Genomic DNA, 23,600 nt, shown 5'->3' with positions numbered 1-23,600 from the left:
CGATAGGTAACCCCACGACGTGTGTGGGGCATTAAAATCGCCAACCACTACGACTTGTTCCCCTAGCTTGCACGTTTCTGCAATGAGGTACCCGAAGTCATCTCTCCTAGATTTAGGGGAGCTGTAGATGTTAAGTACAAATAAACTTTGCTGGCTGCGCTTCTGAGGAACGATTTCAACAAGCACATGTGGAATCGAGGATGACAGTGAGTGTTCGATTGTTGTCAACCGTTTGGATACAAGTATTGCGACAAGTGATGGTGTTTGATGATCTGTGTACGAATGGAAGCCCGAAAGGGTAGGTGTGCAGTGCGTCTCCTGCAGAGCCACGATATCCGGAGGGTGCGCGAAAGTGGCAGTGTACTGTTGCAGGGAGCTCCGCTTTCTTCTGAACCCCCTGCAGTTCCACTGCCACATGGTGAAGGCAGGAGGACTATGATGTTGAGGGGGGGCCATCTTGCTCCTTGAGGACTGTGTCCTGAGTTAGTAGGGATGGGCGAATGTACGGGTGTGGTCGTTTGGTCAGGCCCTTGATGTTTGGGGCAAGTGGGGATGAGTCTTGGGGCCCTGCACTAAATGACGCGAAGCTCTCTTGGATGTGCTGCTTTAGTTCTGTAACAAGCGCTTGTGTATGGGCCTTTAACATATCCCTGAGTTCTGCACGGAAATCGTTAATTGCTTCAGCGATCATGCTGGTCACCTCAGCCTTAAGCGAATCCCTGAGTGTTGCCAGGGCATCTTGCAGCTCTTGCTTTGTGCAGTTATGTACGTTTGAGGTCGGGGGTACGTTGGGGTGGGTATGTAATGAGGGTGATGGGGAGGATGGAGGTAAGGGAGAGTTCAGCCTGGGAGGCCCTGCTGCCCAACTCACCTTAGCCGGAGGTGTCTGTCCAGCGGGCGCTGGCTTCTTGGCGGGTGGCGATTCTGATCCTTCAGCACTTCCGGATCTGTTCTTTTTTTGGATCGGTCCCGGGGTTGGGGTCCTGGGCTTGGATGTGGTTCCTGGTGTGTTCTTCAAGGGTGTCGTTGACTTGTCTTGAGACTTCCCTCTGCTCTTGGATCGGCTACGCCTCGTTCTGGACCTGGGTCGGTGTCCCTTGGGTGGTGATGTAGGAGGTTGTGTCAACGCTTTCGCCTCCAGTGCTTTCTTTACGTATTGCTTGTTCGGAGGTTTCCGTTCCCGCGCAGGGCATTGGGGGTGCGTAGCAGGGTGGTCGCCTTTGCAGTGGAAGCACCGAGTCGTGCAGCTGTGCTGCGGCGCTGGTGTCTCAACTCCACATGCGTGACATCGGCGTTCACTTGGGGTTGGACACACGTCGGCCCGATGTCCCAATGCAAGGCAGATTGTGCACACTTGTTTGCGAGGTCGGTGAATGTAGCATCGGTATTCCGCACGATAGTAGTATGCATAGCGTGGAACCTGAAGGCCTGCAAAGGTTATCAGCGCAGTGTTTGTGGACCCCATCATGCGGGCGTGCAGGATTTCGGCGTCGGGTGTGTAGATGTTGTCGAGGAGTTCGGTGGGTGAAGTATTCTTCTCGGGACCCATGATGACTCCCTTGCAAGAATTGTCTGGTGCGGCTATATAAGCGTGCGTTTCATATCGCTGCGTTCCCAAATTTATCACAGTGACAGCTTGTAGCTTTGTAGCAGTGGTTTCGTCTGGCGTGCTTGCTATCGCAATGTTGCGTTCCGCATTTATGCGAAAGAGGAGCTTGTTGACTGTTTCTCCCGGTAGTCCGGCCGCTATGCTGATGGCGCGTGCCACCAGGTGTTGCGCCCAATCACTGAGGCGAAGGCCTCCTTGTGGTCGGAATACAACCTTTAAGTCATCCACAGGTAGGGGGGGGTGGCCGTGGGGTCACCTGATTTTTGGCAGGCTCGGGCGCGGGTGCAGAATTCGTTGTGGTCTTTGGCTTGCGTCGGCGGGTAGCAGTGAACCAGGAACCATCGTCTGGGTCCGCTGGATATTCGTTGGAGTCTGAAGCATCCATGGATGCTGAGTCGTTGGCAGGAACTGTAGAAGTCATGTCGACGTAGTGGAAATCAAGGGCACTCCGAAAGTCAATGCAGCGCGATTGGCGTTCGCACGAACGCGGCCAGGCTCCGAAAGTTACGGCGGCGTCGGCGCGGCGTCACTGAGACGCTACCGTCTCGGCCGTGCTCGATGACTGGAAAGAGGCTCGGCAGGGCGGCTTCACGTTTCGGAAAACTCCAAATAGTCGTAGCAATCAAAGTCCTCACCGGAGAAAGTCCGTAGCGGGTACCGCCGATGTTGGCAAGGTTCTACATTGGTTTGGTTGCGGTTGCAACAGAAAAGGGCCAAGAATGCGAGGTGCACTGCGCGAGACGCTATAGCGTCTCCCACAGATGAAAGAGCTCCGGACAGCACGTCTGCTCTCTGCAAACGCTGGATGGGATCTCCTACGAGAAGCTTTGTGCATTCGGCACAAAGTAAGGTACGGCCAACTTGTGTTGCTTCTCCGTTAATAAGATGCGCAGAGTGACCTGTCATAAAACTACCTTTGTTCGAACGTGGTTTTTTTTTTCTGTCAAAAAGAGAAGTTTCACTGTTCCGTGCTGAACGGTTATTGCGAAAGCTGTGGCGTTCACGTTGATTTCAAGTGACGCAAAAGTCAGAACGCGTGGCAGAAGGGCGCAGAAAACCAAGTAGGGTCTGTCGGGTCCTGTTACGGCAAACTGTGCACGCCTATACGATTCTACGCCGTGGCCTCGTACGTGGTGACGCCAAACGCACCTCGCAAAGCTGAAAAGATGAGTAACTGTAATACCTGAATAACGAAGGCTGCACCATGGCGTATTTCTCGTGCGCCAACAGCGCCCCGGGAACGCAACCATCCGCAGAGTTCCTCGTGCATGCTTGCTTCGTCCAGTGCAGTCCTCCTGCGTCAGCATAATGCGAGTTTCACCTCAGAACTTAGGATATGAAAAGTGATTTGAGGATCCGTCCTATGTCCTCCTTGTCAATAATGCGGTCGTGCACAACCCCTAAATGTACATTAATACGAGGACCACAAACGCACCGTTCTTGTAAATGCGCAGCCGTTCTGAAGTAGAGTGGCAGTTGTTGGAGTGCGATAAAGGGGTGTTCACACGAGGGACAAATCCGCGGGGGAGACGGGGGGATTTCAGATCACGTGACCGCGACGTCACGGATTAGTAAGTGGGCGCGACCCCCCCCCCCCGCGCGCCTCCTGGGAGGACACGGGACCTTTTCCCCGACAGGACAAACGATCCCCCGGCGGTGGGGGATATAGCCCCAGCAATGTGGCCATGCGTGGCCACATAGGCCTGACTGGCTGCCCAGGCGGCGCTGCGAAAATGGTGCTGAAAAGCGCCCCCTACGACAAGTTCTTTGGTTTCTAGTAGTCAGACAGGCGGCCGCATGCAGCACTAAGCTCAGATAAGGTCCCTAGATAAAAAAGTTTTCAAGGTAGCGACACTCATTGCTTTTTGCGCCTTCCTCCTCACTCTCGCGCCTACCCCTCCTTTTCTCCATCATTTGCGTCTGTGATTGGTGAATTCGTTGCACGTGATGCTGTTAGTGGATGGTGGTGATATTTATTATAAAGCAAAAGGTTCAAAACGAGTGCGCATGTGCATATGGTTCTAGTCGGATTCTTGCCGCGACGAAAGACGAAATCGTATCCAAGACAAGCTGTAGAAGAGGAGCGTTCCAGTTGACGCCAAGTCGACCGAACACGCTTCGCCGTGAATTTTGAATATGTCAAGTACTGTGCTGTCGGCTGCAGCAACAAAACAGAAGGCGGTTTTTCCCTCTACAACATACCTCGTGGTATCCGGAATAGGGCACGCCGTGAAGTGTGGCTACAAAACATTTGACGCGAGGACTTCCGTGCAACGCCGTAGACGCGCCTTTGCGAGGCGAGTTGATTTGTCGCCTTTTGTTGAAACGCTACAGAACGCGCGTCTAACGCGCGTCTAGTACGTGAAATTCGTTACAAATATTTGTGCGTATGCACGTACAGTTGAATACAGCTGAAGTAGCTGCACTTTCAGGGACATTTCATGCCAGACCAGTTCGAGTCACTTGCTCTTGAACGCGGCGTAAACAGGCTCAAACGCGACGCTGTGCCAACGCTTTTTAAGTCTGTTTCTGGTACTTGCCGCTGATGGTAGGGCGACGACATCGTCGCAATGTTCATCACTTCGGGACACCAAACTGGTAGAACCCCCCTTGTCGTTAAGTTGCGTGCACCCGCATTGCGGTGCCGCGGTCTCTTCCGTAGTCACCCAGATAATAAAACATGCACCACGATTACCTGGCATCATGATTGCGAAAATGGATGTATTTTTCCAGAAAAAACTGTCATCGCAATGCTGCTAGTCAAGCGTTCGTTCTAGTCTGGCCACGGCGTTTGCCTGTGTGCGCACAAGCGGCTATGATCACTCGTCACAACAAGGTGCTGCCCTGTGGTCAGTCAGGATCACAGGATCCAGCAAGAAGCACGTTAACTGTGCCACATCATATTCACGAGCAAAACACATTCGGAGAACTGGACGAACCGGGACGAACTACGACGTACGTTGCGAGACGCCATGGATAATGGTGTGAAATATAAAACTATAACAACGTTGCCAGTTGGGTAACACACATCACGCTTCTTCTTATGTTGTACCGCTTATATTCAACTAAGTAACCTTTTATCCTACGTCTCATTTACTTTTCATTTGCTATAAATATTTCTATCCGCCGTAATAACTGAACACAAACATTCCCTTTTTTATGCACGCTTTGACCCTTCTTGGGGGCGCTCCAGGCAAATAAGCGAGGAGGAAAAGGAAGGGTGTCGCTACCTTGAAAACTTGTTTTATCTAGGGACCTTAAGCTCAGATGCGCAATGGAGCCGCCGCTGTCGGTTGTGCTGCGCTTTGGATCTCGGCCAGTTTCTGGCGTGGCTGAGTTCTTCAGGCCAAGCAGTCTGCGTAAACGCAAGAAGCTCGTCAACGTCAAGTATGTTTACGACGTGCAGGAGATTGAAGGAACCATTTCGGCGCGCTGCAAATCGCAAGTGCAGCGAATCTCATACGACGCTGAACTCGAGTTAAGTTTTACGAGGCATGCTCGCGCGATTAACGACAGTGCATAAACGAAAAGATTGCTGTTAAGAAAGCCGACATGATTTGCATTACACGACGAAACGGAATCAAGAAAGGTCCAGACGAAGGCTAGCCGTCGGCGGCCCGAATGAGCGCATTCGCGTCGTGTGCCGTTTTCTGCCGCATTCAGTCGCAAACACACTTTTTCCCCATGCACGATCGTAATTTTCAACATTTGCTTCTAGGGAATTCGTCAAATTCTGTCAGCGTGCGGTGGCGGTCGAGAAGCGACGGCGCGCAATGTTTACAGCCGGCCGCTGGAAGCAGCCGGCTGTAAGCTGCCGGAAAAATCGTAGGCACATGCGCAGGGTGACTCATGGCATCGTTTTTCTCGTTTCGCACGAAATGCCGGCTGCATATCCTCGTGATCGCCGTCGGCAGCCACGGCGTGCCGTCTGGACTGCACACAGGGAATATATATATATATAAACGCGTGCACGCGCGTACGAAAAGTAATCAGCACGTTACGTTGCAAACCACGTTTTGCTCGCGTGCTCACTTCACGCGTCGGACGGCACGTATCCCGCGGTTCCGTCGCTCCACTTCGTACGGCTTTCAGGGGAACCAGTAAAACCGCACATTAGGATCCTTACCCCCATGTTCGAGGCAATTAACCACGCAACAATAACGGCGGCGACCGCGCTCGGGACCGCGCGCTGCTCAGAGCCGTCGCCCAGACCACCTGCTTTCGGCACGGTTTGTTGAAGCTGGGATCGCTCGTCAAACATGTCAGACTCTGCAGGCATAGCGGACAAGTTCCTGCGTACGTTTTAAGCACTTTTTGAGCCTGAAAACTAGGAGCAAAATTAAGTAAAACCCTTAAAGCAACTGAGAACTGCGTAACTCGCCGGTCGGCGTCCATTTTTGACTACCCAAGCAACTTCGGCGCCCGCCACCAGGCTCCGCCACAGTACTCAAAACTCCAGCGCGTCAGCCCTATTGCTGCACTTGCTCCTGCAGAGAGCGGCAATGGGTGTCCAGTCTGCAGCTCGTCGTCAGCAGCTGGCAACAGGTGAAACCCGCGGTACAAGCCACCAGTGTAGTCTGGTAACACTGGTCTCCCCCTCCGTTCGACTCGTCCGTGTGAGTGGGGGACATTTGTGGAGTGTTCTCCTCGCGAGCTGACGTCCCTAGGCTCCGCCTTTATACCCCGAGGATTTGTTCCCCGTGTGAATACCGCTTAAAGGACACGGAATTGTCCGTCGTAGGCTGGTGTTAAAGGACGTCGGAATGCGTCGCGGCCCAAGAAATCGTGTTGCAGTGGCCAGGTCCGGGCGGACGAACATTGTTTTGTGGTGGGGAAGCCGGGGTGGAGTGGGCCGGAGGTCTTGAACGCAGTCTAGGAGGCGTTCTAGGAATTGTTGTGGCTGGGCTGGTAGCTGCGTTGATGTGAAGTCTCCAGAGAGCCGCAGAGAACTTCCATACATCAGCTCGGCCATTGAGCACCGTAGGTCTGCCCGAATGACAGCCCGCAAACCCAGGAGCACAAGGAGCAAGGCATTAACCCAGGTTGAACTACTGAGGCGGATGGTCAGGGCTGCCTTTAGTTGTCCGTGAAGGCGGTCCACCATGTCATTGGCGTCGGCATGATACGCAGTGGTACGGCAATGTCTGTCTCCGAGGATGCGATTATGGCATGTAAACAACGAGGATTCGAATTGACGTCCACGGTCTGTTGTCACGGTGCCAGGACAGCCACAACGAGATACCCAAGTAGAAACCGTCTCAGCGGTGATATCAGGAATGGAAATAGCCTACGGCCAGCGTGTGAAACAATCAATCATGGTGAGCATGTAACGGTAACCTTGAGACACGTGGGAGAGAGCCCACAATGTCAAGATGAACATGGTCGAAACGACGGCCGGCTGGAAGGAAAGCTTGGAGAGGCGTCTTGGTATGCCGGAAGACCTTTGTCACCTGGCAGTGCAGGCACATGCGCGTCCAAGCACGAACGCCACCGTTGATTCCAGGCTAGACAGCGCTGGGTGAGAAGGCGCTGAGTAGCCCGGATGCCTGGGTGACAGATGTCGTGTATTGAGCGGAAAACGGTGTGACGTAATGAAGACAGAACAAAAGGGCGAAAAAAATAAGCTGACACATCGCACCACAGGGGCTCAGATGATAATGAATGGGGCACCAGGCGTAGTCGGAGAGAAGAGCGTTCTCCAGAAAAGCGGTGAGCTCTCTATCATTCTGCTGTGCGGAGGAGAATGAAGCCCAGTCGATGGTTCGGAGCACAGGTTGGCAAACTCACTGATGAGTCGACTCGCTCAGACTCACTCAGACTCCGATCATGCGGTGAGTCTGAGTCTGAGTGAGTAATATTTTGGTGAGTTTGAGTCCGAGTGAGTCCCGTTGATGAATATTTTAGTGCGTCTGAGTGAGTCCACTTCAGAAAAATATTCGTGAGTCTGAGTCGGAGTGAGCCCTAAGCGCAAAATATATTTCTTGAGTGAGTCCGAGTGAGCGCCACCTTTTGCTGCCGACTTATGGTCCTATCTACTAATCTTCAGCATTACTATCTGCCTTATAACGGCTTACGTTTATACTCAAGGCTATTCACGCATATCTCAGCACACTAGCATTCATGCGCCACCTCAATATTTATTGATCAGAGGCATATTTAGTAGGAAGGGTGCCACGACCTCCCTTCGCAAGCTCTTTCATGGGAAGTTCTTGATAAAAATATCTCGTGTGAGTCGCGTATTTCATAAAAACTGTCCTGACTGAATCGATATATGACAATGATGTTATATGATGAATGATGATGACCAGTATTTGAAGGTGCAAGATCAAAAGGCGCATCGTAGAGCACTGATTATGTGAGATATTAGCGTTAAAGAGGATTGACATCATGATCGAAAAAGCTAAACGGACTCATGAGTCGACTAAATCAGTCTGAGTGAGTCCGGCTTACTAATATGTTGGTAAATTTGAGTTCAAGTGAGTCCGGCTGAGAAAAAGTTTAGTAGTCCGAGTGAGTCCGCTTGAGGAAAATTTTGGTGACTATGAGTCCGAGTGAGCCCTCAGAGCAAAATATATTTCTTCAGTGAGTCTGAGTGAGCTCCAATTGTTTTGCCGACCTATGGTTCGGAGATAAAGAGGCAACCGCGGCTATACAAGACAGGGCATCTGCAGCGGTGTCGTTAGCGCCTTTCACGTGACGGATGTCAGTTGTGAATTCCGAAATATAAGCATGATAACGGAGTTCACGGGGCGCGTACTTGGATGAGTTGGTGCATAAAACGAGCGCCGGTGGCTTATGATCAGCCAAGAGGTAAAACGAGCATCCTTTCAGGAAATGCCGAATCGCAGTGTAGATTGCTAGTAACTCCCGGCCGAAGACGCTATAGCGGGTCTAAGCAGGAAGTAGCTTCCCAGACTAAAAAGACAAGGGTCTCCCCTCGGAGTTGATGAAACAATGGCGTGATTGGGTCATCCAGCTACCACAACTGCAAGCCGTTGCTGTTCCTCGCTATCTGTGTGGCGAAGGCAGGGTGCCCAACGTGCTTCAAGTACATGTCTTCTGTGACGCCAGTCCAGCGGCATACGGAGCAGCAATATACGTCGTGCCAAGTCCTGAGATGCCGACATTGTTCATTGTGATTCGACCAACGAGGTCGGTCGAATCAGTTCTGCACAGTGCGTTATGAAGCGCCTGGAGAAATTTACAAGTCCTAGGAATTGGCGCAACTGGCGCAGTGTTGTAGGCTGACGATAGTCCTGGATTGCTTGAATGTGGGAGCGGAGCGCGTATACCCTCGGATATGTGATGGCCCAGAAACTCAAGCTCGGAGGCGCCGAAAATGCACTTGGAGGCGTTCACAACGAGGCCGTACTGCTGCAAACGTTAGGATAGAGCGCGTAGACGTTTCTCATGATCATCAGGCGTATGGCTGGAGATGACATCATGAAGGTTTGCTAACACAATAGGGAGGCCCCGTGTGACCTCAGAGATGAATTGCTGAAGGTTTGAGCCGAATTGCGGAGTCCAAGCGCATCCGCACGTACTGAAACAAACCAAAGGGCGCCGTGATAGCGGTCTCTGGTATGTCGGCAGGCTCGACGGGAATTTGGTGGTACGCCTTAACGAGGTCCACTTTGCTGGAAATGGTGCAGCCGTCTAGGCGCGAAGTAAAATACTGGATGTGCGGTAGGGGATAGCTGTCGTGGACAGTCTTGGCGTTCAACGCTCGGTAGTCTCCATAAGGACGCCAATCACCGGGGTCACGCTTTGGTACCACATGCAGCGGAGAAGCTGTGGGGATGCTATCACCCCCTGTAAAGTCGTTTGCGCTTCATGGCGCACAAGCGTCTCGCGTATTAGCCGCAGTTAGGTTGAACGGCTGCCGAAAGGGAAGTGGCGCTGTGATCGCGCGGTGTAAGGTGGCGCCGCCCTGTCGGCGAGGATAGACCGGCGTACAGTAAACAGCAGCGAGGTTCTTTGGGGTTTGGTAACGTGCGTGGATGGACGTCTCCCGCGGTGGGTCCATGGGGGACGATACCGCAGCTCGTTTCTCGCGGGCCCCTCGTGGTGAGTCGAACGTCGGCGACGCCGCATTCGCGGTACATTGTGAGTGTTGTTTCTGTGTATTGTATTGGCATTGCATAAGGTTACTGTGTTATTGGTTGTGTATCAGATTTGGCAGGCGAGCTCACCGCGATGTAAAAGCAAGTTAATAAATGTACACGTGTTGGTTGCAGGACGGCGTGAACTGTCTCCGTGTGTTCCGAGAGCGGCGATCTATTGAGACCCCACAAAGCCCAAGCGCTTGACGAGGGAAGTATAATGCCGAGCTAGAGCATATGGTCTTTTTAGGGGCGAAGCTCCTTAAAGCGGCACCCGTTCGTCCCCGTCGTAGTGCGTAACCAGTCTTAACGCTAGCACCAGATCTTGACCTCCAAGGTGATGCCGGTGGGAGATTTCTCCTATGCTTTGTTGAACAATAAAAAGTTCGCAGCGTGCGCGTTAACTAAAAGCCGAATTCTTCTGTCTTTCATTCCCCATTAGCAGCCATTGGCATGTTCCAGTAGGAAACGTTAGTAGAAGTAGAAGTGTAAGTGTTAGCTAAAAGCCGACTTCTTCCGTCTCTCATTCCCATTAGCAGCCATTGTTTACCTCCAATGTAGTGCCTGGTGAGATTTCTCCCGTGCGTGATTAAACAATAAAAATTTTGTTCAAAACGCCGTTGATTGATGAAATAAACCAACGAAAGACACCAGATGTTTTCTAAAAGCAGAACGAAAAGACGCCAGATGTTTCTAAAGCAAAACGAAAAGACGCCAGCTGCTTAACGAAAGACGCCAGATGTTCGCATTCATTGCTTCACCGTTACGACGAAACTGTGACTTTCTTTTATTGGCGCCAGTATGCCCTCCGGCATAACCTAAATAAAAAGGAATAGTTCAGTTTCCTGGATACAATTCAGGAGCGGTCGCTGCAGAGGACCGTGCGCCCAGCGCTTCAAGTAAGGTGGTCGACCGCGGTGGCAATCAAGGCCGCGTAGGTGGCGGGTGCGGACCTTGTGAAGGCCCGGACAGGTTCCCAGTAGGTGATCGAGAGTTGCCTGTGTGACTGGGGCAAAGCAGAAGGGGCATTTTCCTGGGGGAGGCTGTGCACCAGATGTCCACGTAGCACGGATAGCAGGAGTCAAGGCGGCGCCCACACGAATCCTCCTAAACGCAACTTCCTCTCGGCGAGTTAAGCCGCCGGGAAGGTCCGACCCACGCGGAGGAATGAGTGCACGCGTGGAGCGCCGGAGTGTTTCCTTGTGAAGGAGCAAGCTGCCTTTTCGGGACAAACGAAGTAGAGGCAGCGGGTGTCGAACTTCCGCTACATGGCAAGCGTCACCTGCGTTCTGTTGGGCCGGTGCAGACCAACGGGTCCACAATACGCGGACAGGACAGGCGCACGAGTGCATCAGTCGGTGTACATCAGAATTAAGCTATATCGAGGAAGCTGGTCACTTTCTGCAGCTCTCGAACAGCCTGCGTGGAGTCCGTATATATAAGCAATCTATTCAGCGACAAGCAATCCACCTTGGGTACCGTGACTTCTAACCCGACCCGTACAGCAGCGAGCTCCGCCAACACGGATGGGAACGGTGCCTCTGTAACATAGGAGCATGTTTGTTGCGTTTCAGGTAGCGTGGGGCATACGAGGCTGGTGTGCAGAACGCAACTATCGATAGCTGCGTCTACGCATACCGCCAGTGAGTCGTCCATAGGAGTGACGGCGGCCTCCTGTTCCACTTGTCGGTTGGATTGTCACAGGCGAGTGAGCGGTCGGTTGTCACTGGCCTGTGCCTCTATAGCCATGGCGGAATTTCTGGGAAGGGTGCGACAGGCTGTGGCGGCGTTGGAGTATAGCAGTGGGCTAGAGCCGCCGCCGCAGGAACAGCCGTACTCTCTAGGCGGCGAGCGATTCGACGCTGGTGTACGATTTCACCAGTGATGTTTGGCTGCGCTTCCGCCTGGAGGGTCGCGATAGGTGTTAGCCGAGGAAGCCAGGTAATCGCCCTCATGGCATCTCGGTTGGCTGTTTCAAACAAGTCCCAATCTCTCAATGTCAGCCGTTGAAACTGAGCTTGACAAACAAGCCGAGGTTACAGAATCGACCGCACTAAAACACGGGCCATTCGAGAACAAGCACCTCTTGTCGTTCGAGAAAAGCGGCGAATAAGAAGGACGGCATTAGCGCTCTTTCGACGAGCCAAGCGAACCCGCGCACTCGCAGAGCCAGATGCGTCCAGTTCGACTCCGAGCACATGGATCGTGGATACAGTGGTGAGAGCTTGACCATTTAGTCTCAAACAAATCGGCGTCTGCAGGAGCCAACGGCGACCTCGTCTATTGGTGATAGACATGAATGCAAGCTTTGTAGCCGATAGTGTCAGTCCTATGCGCGCACACCAGGCCGAGACCTTGTCCAAAGCACTCTGGAGTGCGTCCTGCTGGCGTTGCAGGTCTGGCAGTAGTGTCCACCATAGGTCGGCAACTCACTCATGAGTCGACTCACTCATACTCAGATCGAGCCGTGAGTCTGAGTGAGTCAGGCTCAGTAATATTTTCGTGAGTGAGTCCGAGTGAGTCCGGTTGATAAAAATTCCAGTGAGTCTGAGTCCGAATGAGGAATATTTTAGTGAGTCCGAGTAAGCCCTAAGGGCAAAATGTATTTCATGAGTGAGTCTGAGTGAGCTCCACATATTTTTTGCTGACCTATGGTCCTGTCTACTCAACTTAAGCATCCCTATCAGTTTTATGATGACTCATGCTTATACTCACGTCTACTCACACATACTTCAAAGCACTAGCGTTCATACGCCATCTCAATATTTACTGACCAGATGTTTGAGTTACGGAGGGGGCGAGGGGAGGGGGGTTTGGCCTCCCTCTGGCAAAATCTTTGATGGGAAGGCCTAGCTAAAATATCCCGTGTGAGTAACCTCTTTTGATAAAAATGTCCGTACTGCATTGTAACCATTGATCACTCGTATTGGAAGGTATAAGATGAAAACGCGCCAAGTAGAACACCAGTTGTATGAGACGCTGATGTTAACGAGCAGTAACACAGGGTCGACAAAAGGCAAACCGGAGAGAGGAAAGACAGGGATGTTAACCAGTTTGGCATAACTGGTATCAGGGTCGAGAAAGTAAATTATACGCTAATGGACTCATAAGTGCACTCGCTCAGACTCACTCAGACTCAGATCGATCCGTGAGTCCGAGCGAGTCCGAATGAGGAATATTTTGGTGAGTCTGAGTCCGAGTGAGTCCTAAAGGCAACACATATGTTATGAGTGAGTCTGAGTGAGCTCCACATTTTTCTGCCGACCTATGGTGTCCACACAGTCAAGTCGTCCGCGTACAGGAGGAGGAAGGCATATGGTGAAACTCCCGTTTGGCGATGGCCAGACGGTCCCAAAACAAGCGGCCTGGTCGAGCGGCTACAGGTGTACCATCGGTGACGATGTGGTGTGTCACCGTATGCTTAGGCGGCTGAGTGAGCTTGCACGGTTTTGTGAAATGCGGAAAACTCGCCAAGATTTGTTCGAATGAAGAGGATGGCATCAGCATGCAGATGCACCATGGAAGCAAGGTCGAACAGGACTCCAGAGATGGGGAGACGAGTCTGACTGTCTATGAGGCGGCGACGCCGCACGCTGACGTCCAAATCGAAGTGTGAAAGGAAGTCCGAGCCAATGATCGGTTGAACTACGTCTGCGATGACGAAAATCCACCGGAGAATGCGGAGAAGGCTAAACTCGAGTGTGAGAGATCGGAGTCCGTACGTCGCTATAGACGAGGCGTTCGCAGCACGAAGCGACTGCCCAGGTGACTTCGAACGATCAGCCTTAGTTGGGGGCACAACGCTAATCTCTGCGCCGGTATCTATACCTGGCGCTGGATAACTGGTCTGTTACCATGAAAAGGCGGCTGGAGCGCGAAGCGAGACCACAGGCCGCCGTGAGTGATCCAGGCGGGCGTTTCCCTGCCACGAACAGGGTGGTGTGCACTTCGTGGCTCTGCGTCCGAAACGCCGGTGGTACCAGCAGAGAGGTGGGGGGCTGGGTCTCCGAGCTAGTCATGTGCGTGGAAGAGCGCTATGACGAGCACGAGGATAACAGGTCTCCCGGTGGAGGCTCCGGAGTGTGAAAATTGAGGCGGCGAGCTCGTCGATGCAGGCCTCAAGGCGCGAAATTGCCGTGTCTGCGCGGTAAGACAGCTGTTACGGATGAGCAGGTCGCTTCATGAAATTGATCGGCGAGCTCCGGAAGGCAATCGAGGTTGACGTCGACGGGGGGGGGGGGGGGGGGGTGATTCTTAAAAGGAAAAAGGAAATGAAAATGAAAATTGGGTGTAGAGTGACGATAACTGTCTCTCAAGCGAGGACACCTCAACCGATACACTCACGGGGGACTGGGGATTGAAGGAACAGTGAGAGTGAAAAGAGCATGGTAAAAGAAGAAAAAGGAAGGTATGAGTGAAAAAAAATGAAAGGTGAGGGGGGCGGGACAGGAGAACGGGCGTCCGAGTCACCGTGGTGAGCGGCTAGAAAATTCGTTCGACAAGGCCGGCATCCTCGAGAAAAGCGAGTAGGGCCGCAAGGGCTGATCGGCGACGGTGCACGTGGCCGGTGGGATGGAGCAAGTCCTGTAGGGTCGCACACGGCAGTCCGACGAGCCGGTACTTCATGACGAGCCGCTTCCGCGCAGTGTTGAGAGAAGGGCAGTCAAAAAATAGGTGGCACAGGGTTTCGATCGCGCCGCAATCGGTGCAGTTCGGTGCAGCGGCGCCGCGAAGACGATGCCTGCGTTCCGCGGGCCACACAGAACCGGCCCTCAGGGCAAGAAGAAGCGCGCGCTCGCGGCGAGTGAAACCAGTGGCTGGGATGGGAGGAGGTGGGTGCCCGGCGGCGACCCGTGGGTCCGGATGCTCGCGCACCAGCTCCCGGCGAAGCTTGTTGCGTGCCGAGTCGAACAAGCTGGCGTAATCTGTCAGCGAAGACAGATTACGCCAGCTCGCGTCGACGGCCGACGCTAGCAAGAGGCGGATGGGCTGAGAAAGGCGTTGGAGGAAGAGATCGCGAAGCAACGCCGAGTGGGGAGAGATGTCGTGACCACCAAGAAGCTGTCGCATTTGTAGGAGCAGTTGAGAAGGGCGCCGGTCACCCATGTCCCCCTCCGCAAGAGCTGCTGGGGGCAGGCGCGTTCCGACGGCATGAATCGCTGCAGCACCTTGGTCGTGAGGTGCTGATACGGTGTAGTGTCCGAGGGGCTGCAGAGGACGTCGGAGAGCTCGATGGCAACATCAGGAGGAAGGACTGAGACGACATGGTAGCAGCGTGTTGTTTCCGAGAAAATGTGGTACACGGAGAATCGCGCCTCGACCTGGTGGAACCAAACTTGCGGGTTCTGGGGCCAGAAAGCAGGAAGACGCAGTTGCACCGTCGAGACGTCCTGCAGACGTGAGGCTTGTTCAGTTCAGGCGTGCGCAGGGTTCCTCATCAGGGGGGGGGGGCAAAGGTTCATCTCAGCGCCCCTCCCACCCTACTAAGTCAATGTATGGGGCAGATTTTGCGCCCCCCCCTCTTAGGTGATTAGGGGGGGGCGCCTGCCCCCCCTGTGCGCACGCCTATGCAGCTGAGGGTGCGTTCGGATCAATCACTGTCTTCGTCCTAGCGCACAACTTGTAGGCTTATGCCACAGGAGCGAAAAATAAGAGACGGCTAAACCATAATCGACGCCAGCAGGGAACACGAGCCGTGGCTTCACGTGCCACAGCTAAGCGCGTCTTTATTTCCTTTTCTTGCGGTCGCGCACTGTCCGATTTGCTCACAGCCTGAAGGAGGGCTCTACAAGAGAAAAACAACAATAGGAAAAAGTGATATCTAGACACATATAAATAATAAAAAAACCTGAATATTCGTTTGAAAGAGCCAGAATGCTCCATGAAGTAGGGGCGAAATGGAAGAGTACTTAAATTTTACTGCACGTACTGCAACGCCTCCTTTATAAAGGAGGCGTTGGTCGGGCGAAGGAGCATGGGGTTCTGCGTCGCTCGAGTAGCAACTGCGAGCTTAGATCATAAAGGCGCGGTCGCGAGCACTGGCGCGCGCGCTATCTAGGCAAGCATCAGTACACGGCTCGCACACCCTTCTACGTGCTGTCCTCTCACGGCTTCGCGTCGAGAGGACAGACTGCATAAAAAAATCACAGCATATCCACGGAGTGAATGATGATGTGTGGGCGAAGCTGAGGAGGTTCATCGGTAAACCGTGAATCTTCCGTGAATTCTGCCCAGTACATCATCACCGACGTGAGATCGGGCGCGTTTATACTAAAGGTTCGATGAGAGTTATGACGACTTGCAGCTCACTCTAATTTTACATGTACGCGGTGAATTTTCATTGTTTAATCACGCACAAGAGAAATCGCACACACGCACTACCTTGGAGGTCAAAATCCAGTGCCTATATATACGGGGTGGTCAGTGAACGGTTGTGCAGCGCGAGCGGTCGGTTTTTTCAATCAGGACGCTGCCTCGCGACGCTGCCTGCGTCGGCGCCGCTGCGCCGCGAGGCAAGATAGGGGAGGGGGGAGCGTAGGAAAGGAGAAACATCTGGCGTCTTTCGTTAAGCAGCTGGCGTCTTTTCGTTTTGCTTTAGAAACATCCGGCGTCTTTTCGTTTTGCTTTTAGAAAACATCTGGCGTCTTTCGTTGGTTTATTTCATCAATCAACGGCGTTTTGAACAAAATTTTTATTGTTTAATCACGCACAAGAGAAATCTCACCAGGCACTACCTTGGAGGTAAGCAATGGCTGCTAATGGGAATGAGAGACAGAAGAAGTCGGCTTTTAGCTAACACTTACACTTCTACTTCTACTAACGTTTCCTACTGGAACATGCCAATGGCTGCTAATGGGGAATGAGAGACAGAAGAATTCGGCTTTTAGTTAACGCGCACGCTGCGAATTTTTTATTGTTCAACAACGCACAGGAGAAATCTCCCACCGGCACCACCTTGGAGGTCAAGATCTGGTACTAGCGTTAAGACTGGTTACGCACTACGACGGGGACGAACAGGTGCCGCTTTAAGGAGCTTCGCCCCTAAAATTGGCCGCGTATCTGCGGGCTTCGCTGCAAATGTCGTCGAAAGACGATAGTCTTCTGCCGGCCGTACTACATGAGTCCTGGTCTCATCCGCGGCCACCCGTGATGCTGTTCCCAGGGCCATTGCCAGGTGGCAGCGCCATATCGTCGGCAGAGGGCTTTTTCGTGCATAGCGTCGCATTTTCAGCGCAGCCTAAGAAACACTAGGGCCTTTAGAATCACGTATCTATGTACGCGTATTTTCTAGTAAAGAAACACGCCACCTAATACTTACGTATTGACGTAGCGCCTCAGATATGCGTTATATTTACTTTTTCATCGACAATGTTCACAAGTATGAACGCAGCTACCAGTTCAAGATGGCTGGGCGGTCAGCAAGTGCTTAAACTTTGACCGGGTGGCTGAATCGTGTGACAGACAGACAGACCAAAATTTATGCGTTCAAGTATCCGAAGAAAGACTATCAACCTTAAAACCAATTCTCTCCCTGGAGTGGCCATATTCCCGTATACCAGCGTTTTGTAGAGTTACGCGAGATCGGGTCCAAAAGAACTGCCAGCCTTACTTCGTATAGCATTACAGTTTGTTGCCATCGCATTCGCTGCTGCGCCCTTGCGGCGCAATTGTGATATATCCCCCGTTTGTGATCGTCACATGTTGCAGTTGAGACTATACATCTTGTGAGAATGGCGATGAAGCTTCGTTTCATTTCATTTATCTAGATCCCGGAGGCGTGTTACATAAGGGGTCGTAGTATAAACAAAAATTGAAGCGATTGTCCACGAAAAATTTTATTATTTCTTCCATGAAGGCAGGTGAGGGGCCATGGAAGCGATGTGCGATGAAACAAGCATGACGAGCAAGCGACAGTTCGCGCACTTGGGCGAGCAACGTTCAATGCATGGCCTGTGCGCAGTGAAATGCACGACAGAGGCAGCATGTAAGGTGCGTGGCGAAGTGAAGTGTTGTAGATATCATGATACAATAAGCTCGTGATACGACGACGATTTGCTGGCGAGTCCAAACAAGAATCTGCTTTTAACGACGAAAAGCTGATATCGTATGAAAATTATAAATGAATATACCTTAAGGCGCGATTCTGTACGGATTCCATAGCGTCACTTAGGTAGTTCTTACGAGGATTCCACATGGGTGATGCATATTCGAGTTTAGGCCTAGCCAACAGTGTTTTATATGCAAGAAGTTTTACATGTTGAGGAGCACTGCAAGGTTCTTTTTGGAAAGTCTTTACTGCGAGAACGTCTTCGTCGTCAAGCTCGACTCGCAGGACACTTCATCATAATGGGCTCCCCTGTTAAGTTCTGGTTTTGAGCAGTGTTGCGAGCGACGCCTTTAGGACACCATAACACTGTTAACTGCATTCCGCTGCAGCGTAGCTCTGGGCGTAAATATGCTCCCGGCGGGCTATTGATGCAACTTGAAGTTCTTTTTGTGTGGCGATGGAAGGACGTCCTGACCCCTCGAAGTGCACGTCTTGCCGATAACGATTATAGCTCACAAGTCGTACGCAAAGATAAACAGATAAGGGCCACTTCACACTGTAGCAGGCTGGATGAACCGCACACGATTGGCTTGCGAAAGGCCGGCTCAAATCGCAGCCTGCCTGCACCACTTATTTCATAATGAGAGAATATTGCCGCAAAGACTGCTTTCAGTAAGCTTTTCAACAAGAGGATCAGCGAGCCGCTATATATGTAAGCGTCTACAATGTCTCGCGCCTGCGCGCGCTTCTTGTGGTACCGCGGCGCTCGTCGTGCAGGGGCTCGAGACAGTGCGGCTGATCTGCGAGGCGACGAAGAAGTGTGTTCGGAAAGAGACACTCGTGTGGAACGCTTTAGCGGACTCTTTCATTTATTTCACCTACTTTTCTGGGCACAAGTTCGCCCATAATAAAACCAGTGTTTGTGTGACCCTCCTTGCAATACGTTACAATATGAGCCGCAGGCGTTGGCTGGATAATATACAGACGGTCATTAAAGTCTCATACAACCTCCATTAACGGGGTATCGACATCAATTTTTGAAGCTGATCTTACTCCGACATACAAATCTCTTGTATACAGGGACTGCTCTGGGGAAACGTGAAGCTTAGTAAATACTAATGGCGTCTTTATTTTGACATTAACGTCAATTTCCGCACGGTGTTCCTACTGACATCGACACTAACGTGCCTACAGGCTACAGTATCAATTCCGGTGAATTGACGCATTTTTATAGCTAGTTGTGATGACGTCAGGTACCAAAACATAACAAATGGCCGCTTGCGCGTCACCAACGGAGCTACGCAGAGGTGCTGCCGTGAAACGTCACGATACTCGCGCGAGCACGTGTCGAGGAGCTCGTACCGTGTCGTAACGTCACGGTGCATTTATTTTGCAGGGCGCGCTCAGGCGTCCCAGTACATTTTTCTGGGCTCTTCAGGGCTTGGTCTTTCATTTGACGCAAAAAACGACAGCCGAACATTTTCATATCAGTAACACATAACAGAAGAGCGAGATAGGCAAGTTGGTGAAAAACGACGAGCAGTAATAGCTGAGGAAGCATGGCGCACCTGTGCCGAGTGAGGTCTGGCACAGACAGCAGGGCCCCACTCGCACACAGCAACTCAGCCACGGCCACGCTGCCGCAACGCGCTGCCCAATGCAACGCTGTCCGGCCCTGCAAAGAGGTTTCCGTCAAGGTAAGTGTCGCGTTGCATTTGGCGGTACGCGGATCTAAAGCATTAAATTTATTCACATGTCTGCGGTGTCAAAATGATCGTCCTCACATGACGTCGTCGTTTGGTCGAAGGCGTGCCAATCCCGAATGCAGTGCAACATCGTGTGAGGAGCAGAAAGCTTCTGGGGCTGGGAGATGTCTTACGAGATGGTCTACATATACAGAGGCCCCTCCTTCACACACTCACAGACAGTGCGATTGACACGATTTTAAGAGCGTCTCGTCAGGGCTTTCGCCTGTGCTCTCCTGAGCGTTAGCTGAAGAGTGTCAATTTCTGTCCGATACTTCCACGACACGTTGACTAGCTTCTGCCAGTGCAGAAATGTTGCATGAAGTACCATAGCGCTCCACAACCAGACATAAACAAAGATCATATTTCAGCATCGTCTTGCGATAGTCATTTTTTACGCCATCCTCGCCCGTCATCCACCACACACCGCCATGAAAATTGTATAGCGAGTCTCCTTATGAAATTTTCATGGCCGTATGGGCCTTTTTGGATCTACAAGGGGCCAATGGGAACCTACGCAAAGCAAAACTATTACGACGTGTCTTGCTAACGCGTGTCGATACGGCTTTGCCGCCAGTGCAAATTCTTTTCGGGTGCGTTGGGCTGTCGACACAACATTCCAGTACGCACGCGCACGCGCGCGCGCACACACACACACACACACACACACACACACACACACACACACACACACACACACACACACGAACACACACGCACGCACACATATATAGACAATACTGTCACGTGGTCGTGACGTCGACGAAGACAACCGTCAGCACGTCCGAGATGAAACTGTTTATTTGCCCCCACTTGTGGCCGAGAAGCTGAGAGCTAGAACTACAGCAATACACGCTGTACAATGATAGCGGCGAACAGGGCGTCGTCCGTCGACAGGGGTGGAAGCGGGCTTGAGTGTTTTGGAGCAGCTCACGGAGAAGGAATAATGCTGTTTTGGAGCAGAATTCTATGATCAAATATCATTGTTCTTTTTTATTTCTGGTAAACACAAGAAATTCCAACGATTTTAGAAAACATTTAATACTGATGAACCAACCACACTTAACACAAATTTATATATATATGCGCGCACACACACGCGCGTACGTGTTATCAAAACATCACAGCTGTGATAGAGCAATGACTCAGGAAAATGAGATAAGCGATGTTCTGAATAGCTACACTTGACTAGACTGACAAATGAAAAACATTAAAGATAATGAACGTTTTTCATCAGGGGTGTTTTCGCACCGCGTTTGCCGGGTTGCTACATTTTCGTCTAAAGCCTACGCCGGCTTCAAAAAGTTCCTTCGAAATGCGCGGAGGTCAGCGCCGTCTGGAGGCATTGGGAGAAACCAAAGAAGCACGTGTCTGCACCCTAAACTCCGTTTGTCGGACGAGCGGGCGATGTGCCGCGCGAGGCGTTTCCTTTTCTACTTCGAGGAGGAAGACGCGGCGGCGCGATTTTGAGATGGCGTTCGTCAAAAGGACGCGCGCGACCCTCCGACCACGCGTCAGTCGCGCATGAAATCAAGCCATTCAGGACGCAACAGCGCGATTTCGCGAAGGCGTTCGTCAAAAAACACGCGCGTCCCTACAAACGCGCGTAAATCGCGCCAAAAATTGCGCCATGCGGTTCGACCTTCTCCCTTCAAGTTCCCTTCCAAGATTTGTCAATTATTGGTGTCGCTTATATGCACGCAAATACGGTACTTGAGATGCGATGATACTAGATGTCGCAATCGCACAATTTGTATACCGTGGTTCTGTTTTCGTACTACCTGACATTTGTCTTTTCAGTAATAAACGTTCCAAGTGTCTATCTTGTTCTTTTTTTGTATTTTCTTCACTCGCCACCTCATGAGCCAAACCACACGCAGCAACGGCGGCGAGCGGCATGTCATGTAGTGCTGTGGATGGTACGAGCTACAGCGTACTCGACCACGAGCCGAGCGCATGTTCTGACGAGCCAAAATCGAACAACGCGACCGATCGCACTAGCGATACTAAGCTCGTCCCTGCACGAGAGCGTTTACATGCTGCATTTATAACGTCTAAGGGCTTGTGTGCAATGCAACAAATTCTGCACATGGAGAGGATCGCTTTCACTAAAAAAAATGAGTTCCGGAAATGGTCCAACCGACTTGCACGGACCGAGGCCCTGTGAGTGGTTTCGCGGTTGGTAGTGGTTTCACTGACCGCAAACAGATAAAACATTTTTTTTTCTTTCTCATGAAGACTTATGGCACAAAATCCACATTACACACTCAGCTATACAGCGGTTTCCTTAATGCAAAGTTTCTAAATAATGGTCGCGCGTTTACGTCCGCGGCGGCTGCTCGCACTATCCTCATGGCTTTACATCAAATTAAGTATTCGCAGTAAATAGAACCCTTTCGACAATTATGAAGCGTCAACGCAGTTACTTTTGTTCGTGTTTGCAGTCCCAGGCCACGATAACCGCAACCACCTCGTGCGCGCAGCGCACCAGAAAACTCCATTGCCGCCGGCGTCACAATCGAAATATGGCCGCACAACTCACTTTCTTGTAGCTAGCTCCTGTACAGGCTCGCTAGCTTTTTTGTGCCTTCGACAACGTCACGAGAGCCCGCCAAGTGATGTGATGATGATATAAGCTCGCATAGGCGTGCCATGACACGGATGACAGCGGCACATAAAGGCACCAAACGTAGCCTCGGTGATCGGTTCCGGAAGCGCACTGGAGCCCATCGCGGAGGCCGTGCACCGAAGACCGCTTGGGAGCAGTTTGGGCGCAATAATGCGTTTTGGAGCAGGATGGCGCAGCAGAAGCGGATTGGCGCAGCGTGGCGCAAATGGCGCAGCGCTTCCACCCCTGGTCGATCAACTGACAAGCAGTGAAGCGCGTCGGCATTTAAACATGTGCCGTCGAATATTCCAGCGTTATCGCTGGCTGTCGCGCAAATTCTGGAATGAGCTCGAGTGTGCGCGTCTTGCGCGCAATCTTAACAAAACGATCTACAATGATCGGGACGCTTCTCGAACAATGAGGCGCGGTTCGCGCTGAGCGTTGCTGACAGACTTTGTGGGCGAAAACCGAATAAAGCAAAAGTGATAATAGGAAACGCCCGTGGCAATGCCCCCCTCTGAAAAAGCATCGTCCCGATGCTTAAAACAGAACAGGCCAAATGTATGCAACAATAAATAAAAAGAATAAAGCAACAAAGTACAATAATAAAGCAAAATGACAGTCCTCAGATTCGCTAACGCGCGTAATATGGTTTGAGGCGCACGACATGGACGACTTCAGGTCGTGCACGGCGCCGCTGAGAGTTCGTAATGCCGTCAGGGACAACCTCGTAGTCGAGTGCGTCCAGGCGCCGAAGTACCCTGTACGGTCCGAAGTATCGGCGAAGAAGCTTCTCGCTCAGTCCGCGTCGTCGTATTGGCGTCCAGACCCAGACACGGTCGCCGGGCTGGTACTCGATGAAGCGTCGTCGAAGATTGTAGCGACGGCTGTCGGTGTGCTGCTGGGTTTTGATGCGCAGGCGGGCCAGCTGTCGTGCTTCTTCGGCGCGCTGTAGGTAGGTGGTCACGTCGATATTTTCCTCGTCGGTCACGTTTGGTAACATGGCGTCGAGCGTTGTTGCCGGGCTCCGTCCGTAGACCAACTTGTATGGAGTCATCTGCGTCGTTTCTTGTACGGCCGTGTTGTACGCGAAGGTCACATATGGAAGGATGGCGTCCCACGTCTTGTGTTCGACGTCGACGTACATAGCCAGCATGTCGGCGATGGTCTTATTGAGACGCTCGGTCAGGCCATTGGTCTGTGGGTGGTACGCGGTGGTCCGGCGGTGGCTTGTGTGGCTGTATTCCAAGATCGCTTGAGTTAGGACAGCCGTAAACGCCGTACCTCTGTCGGTGATGAGAACCTCTGGGGCGCCATGACGTAAGACGATGTGCTCCACGAAGAACTTGGCTACCTCGGCGGCACTGCCTTTGGGCAAGGCCTTTGTCTCGGCGTAGCGGGTGAGGTAGTCAGTTGCCACGACGATGCACTTGTTTCCGGTATTGGACGTCGGAAACGGCCCCAGTAAGTCCATCCCGATTTGCTGGAA

The 23,600-nt window shown here is 52.0% G+C and overlaps 1 protein-coding gene across 1 annotated transcript in view; it reads right to left on the bottom strand.

Annotated features, from left to right (window-relative positions):
- Positions 1–1,829: 1,829 nt before the first annotated feature.
- Positions 1,830–23,600, bottom strand: part of LOC119391911 (inversin) — a 217,492-nt gene continuing 195,721 nt past the window's right edge. The window contains exons 12-14 of the mRNA XM_049415444.1: positions 19,327–19,433; positions 2,759–2,904; positions 1,830–2,017 (exon numbers count right to left, since the gene is read on the bottom strand). Coding sequence (XP_049271401.1) covers positions 1,830–2,017; positions 2,759–2,904; positions 19,327–19,433 — 441 coding nt within the window. The remainder of the gene's footprint in view (positions 2,018–2,758; positions 2,905–19,326; positions 19,434–23,600) is intronic.

Source organism: Rhipicephalus sanguineus, chromosome 4 (assembly GCF_013339695.2).
Source record: "Rhipicephalus sanguineus isolate Rsan-2018 chromosome 4, BIME_Rsan_1.4, whole genome shotgun sequence".
In the NCBI taxonomy this organism is placed as follows: Eukaryota; Metazoa; Arthropoda; class Arachnida; order Ixodida; family Ixodidae; genus Rhipicephalus; species Rhipicephalus sanguineus.
Note: the sequence above shows the minus strand (reverse complement) of the source record. Positions and strands in the feature narration are given on the sequence as shown.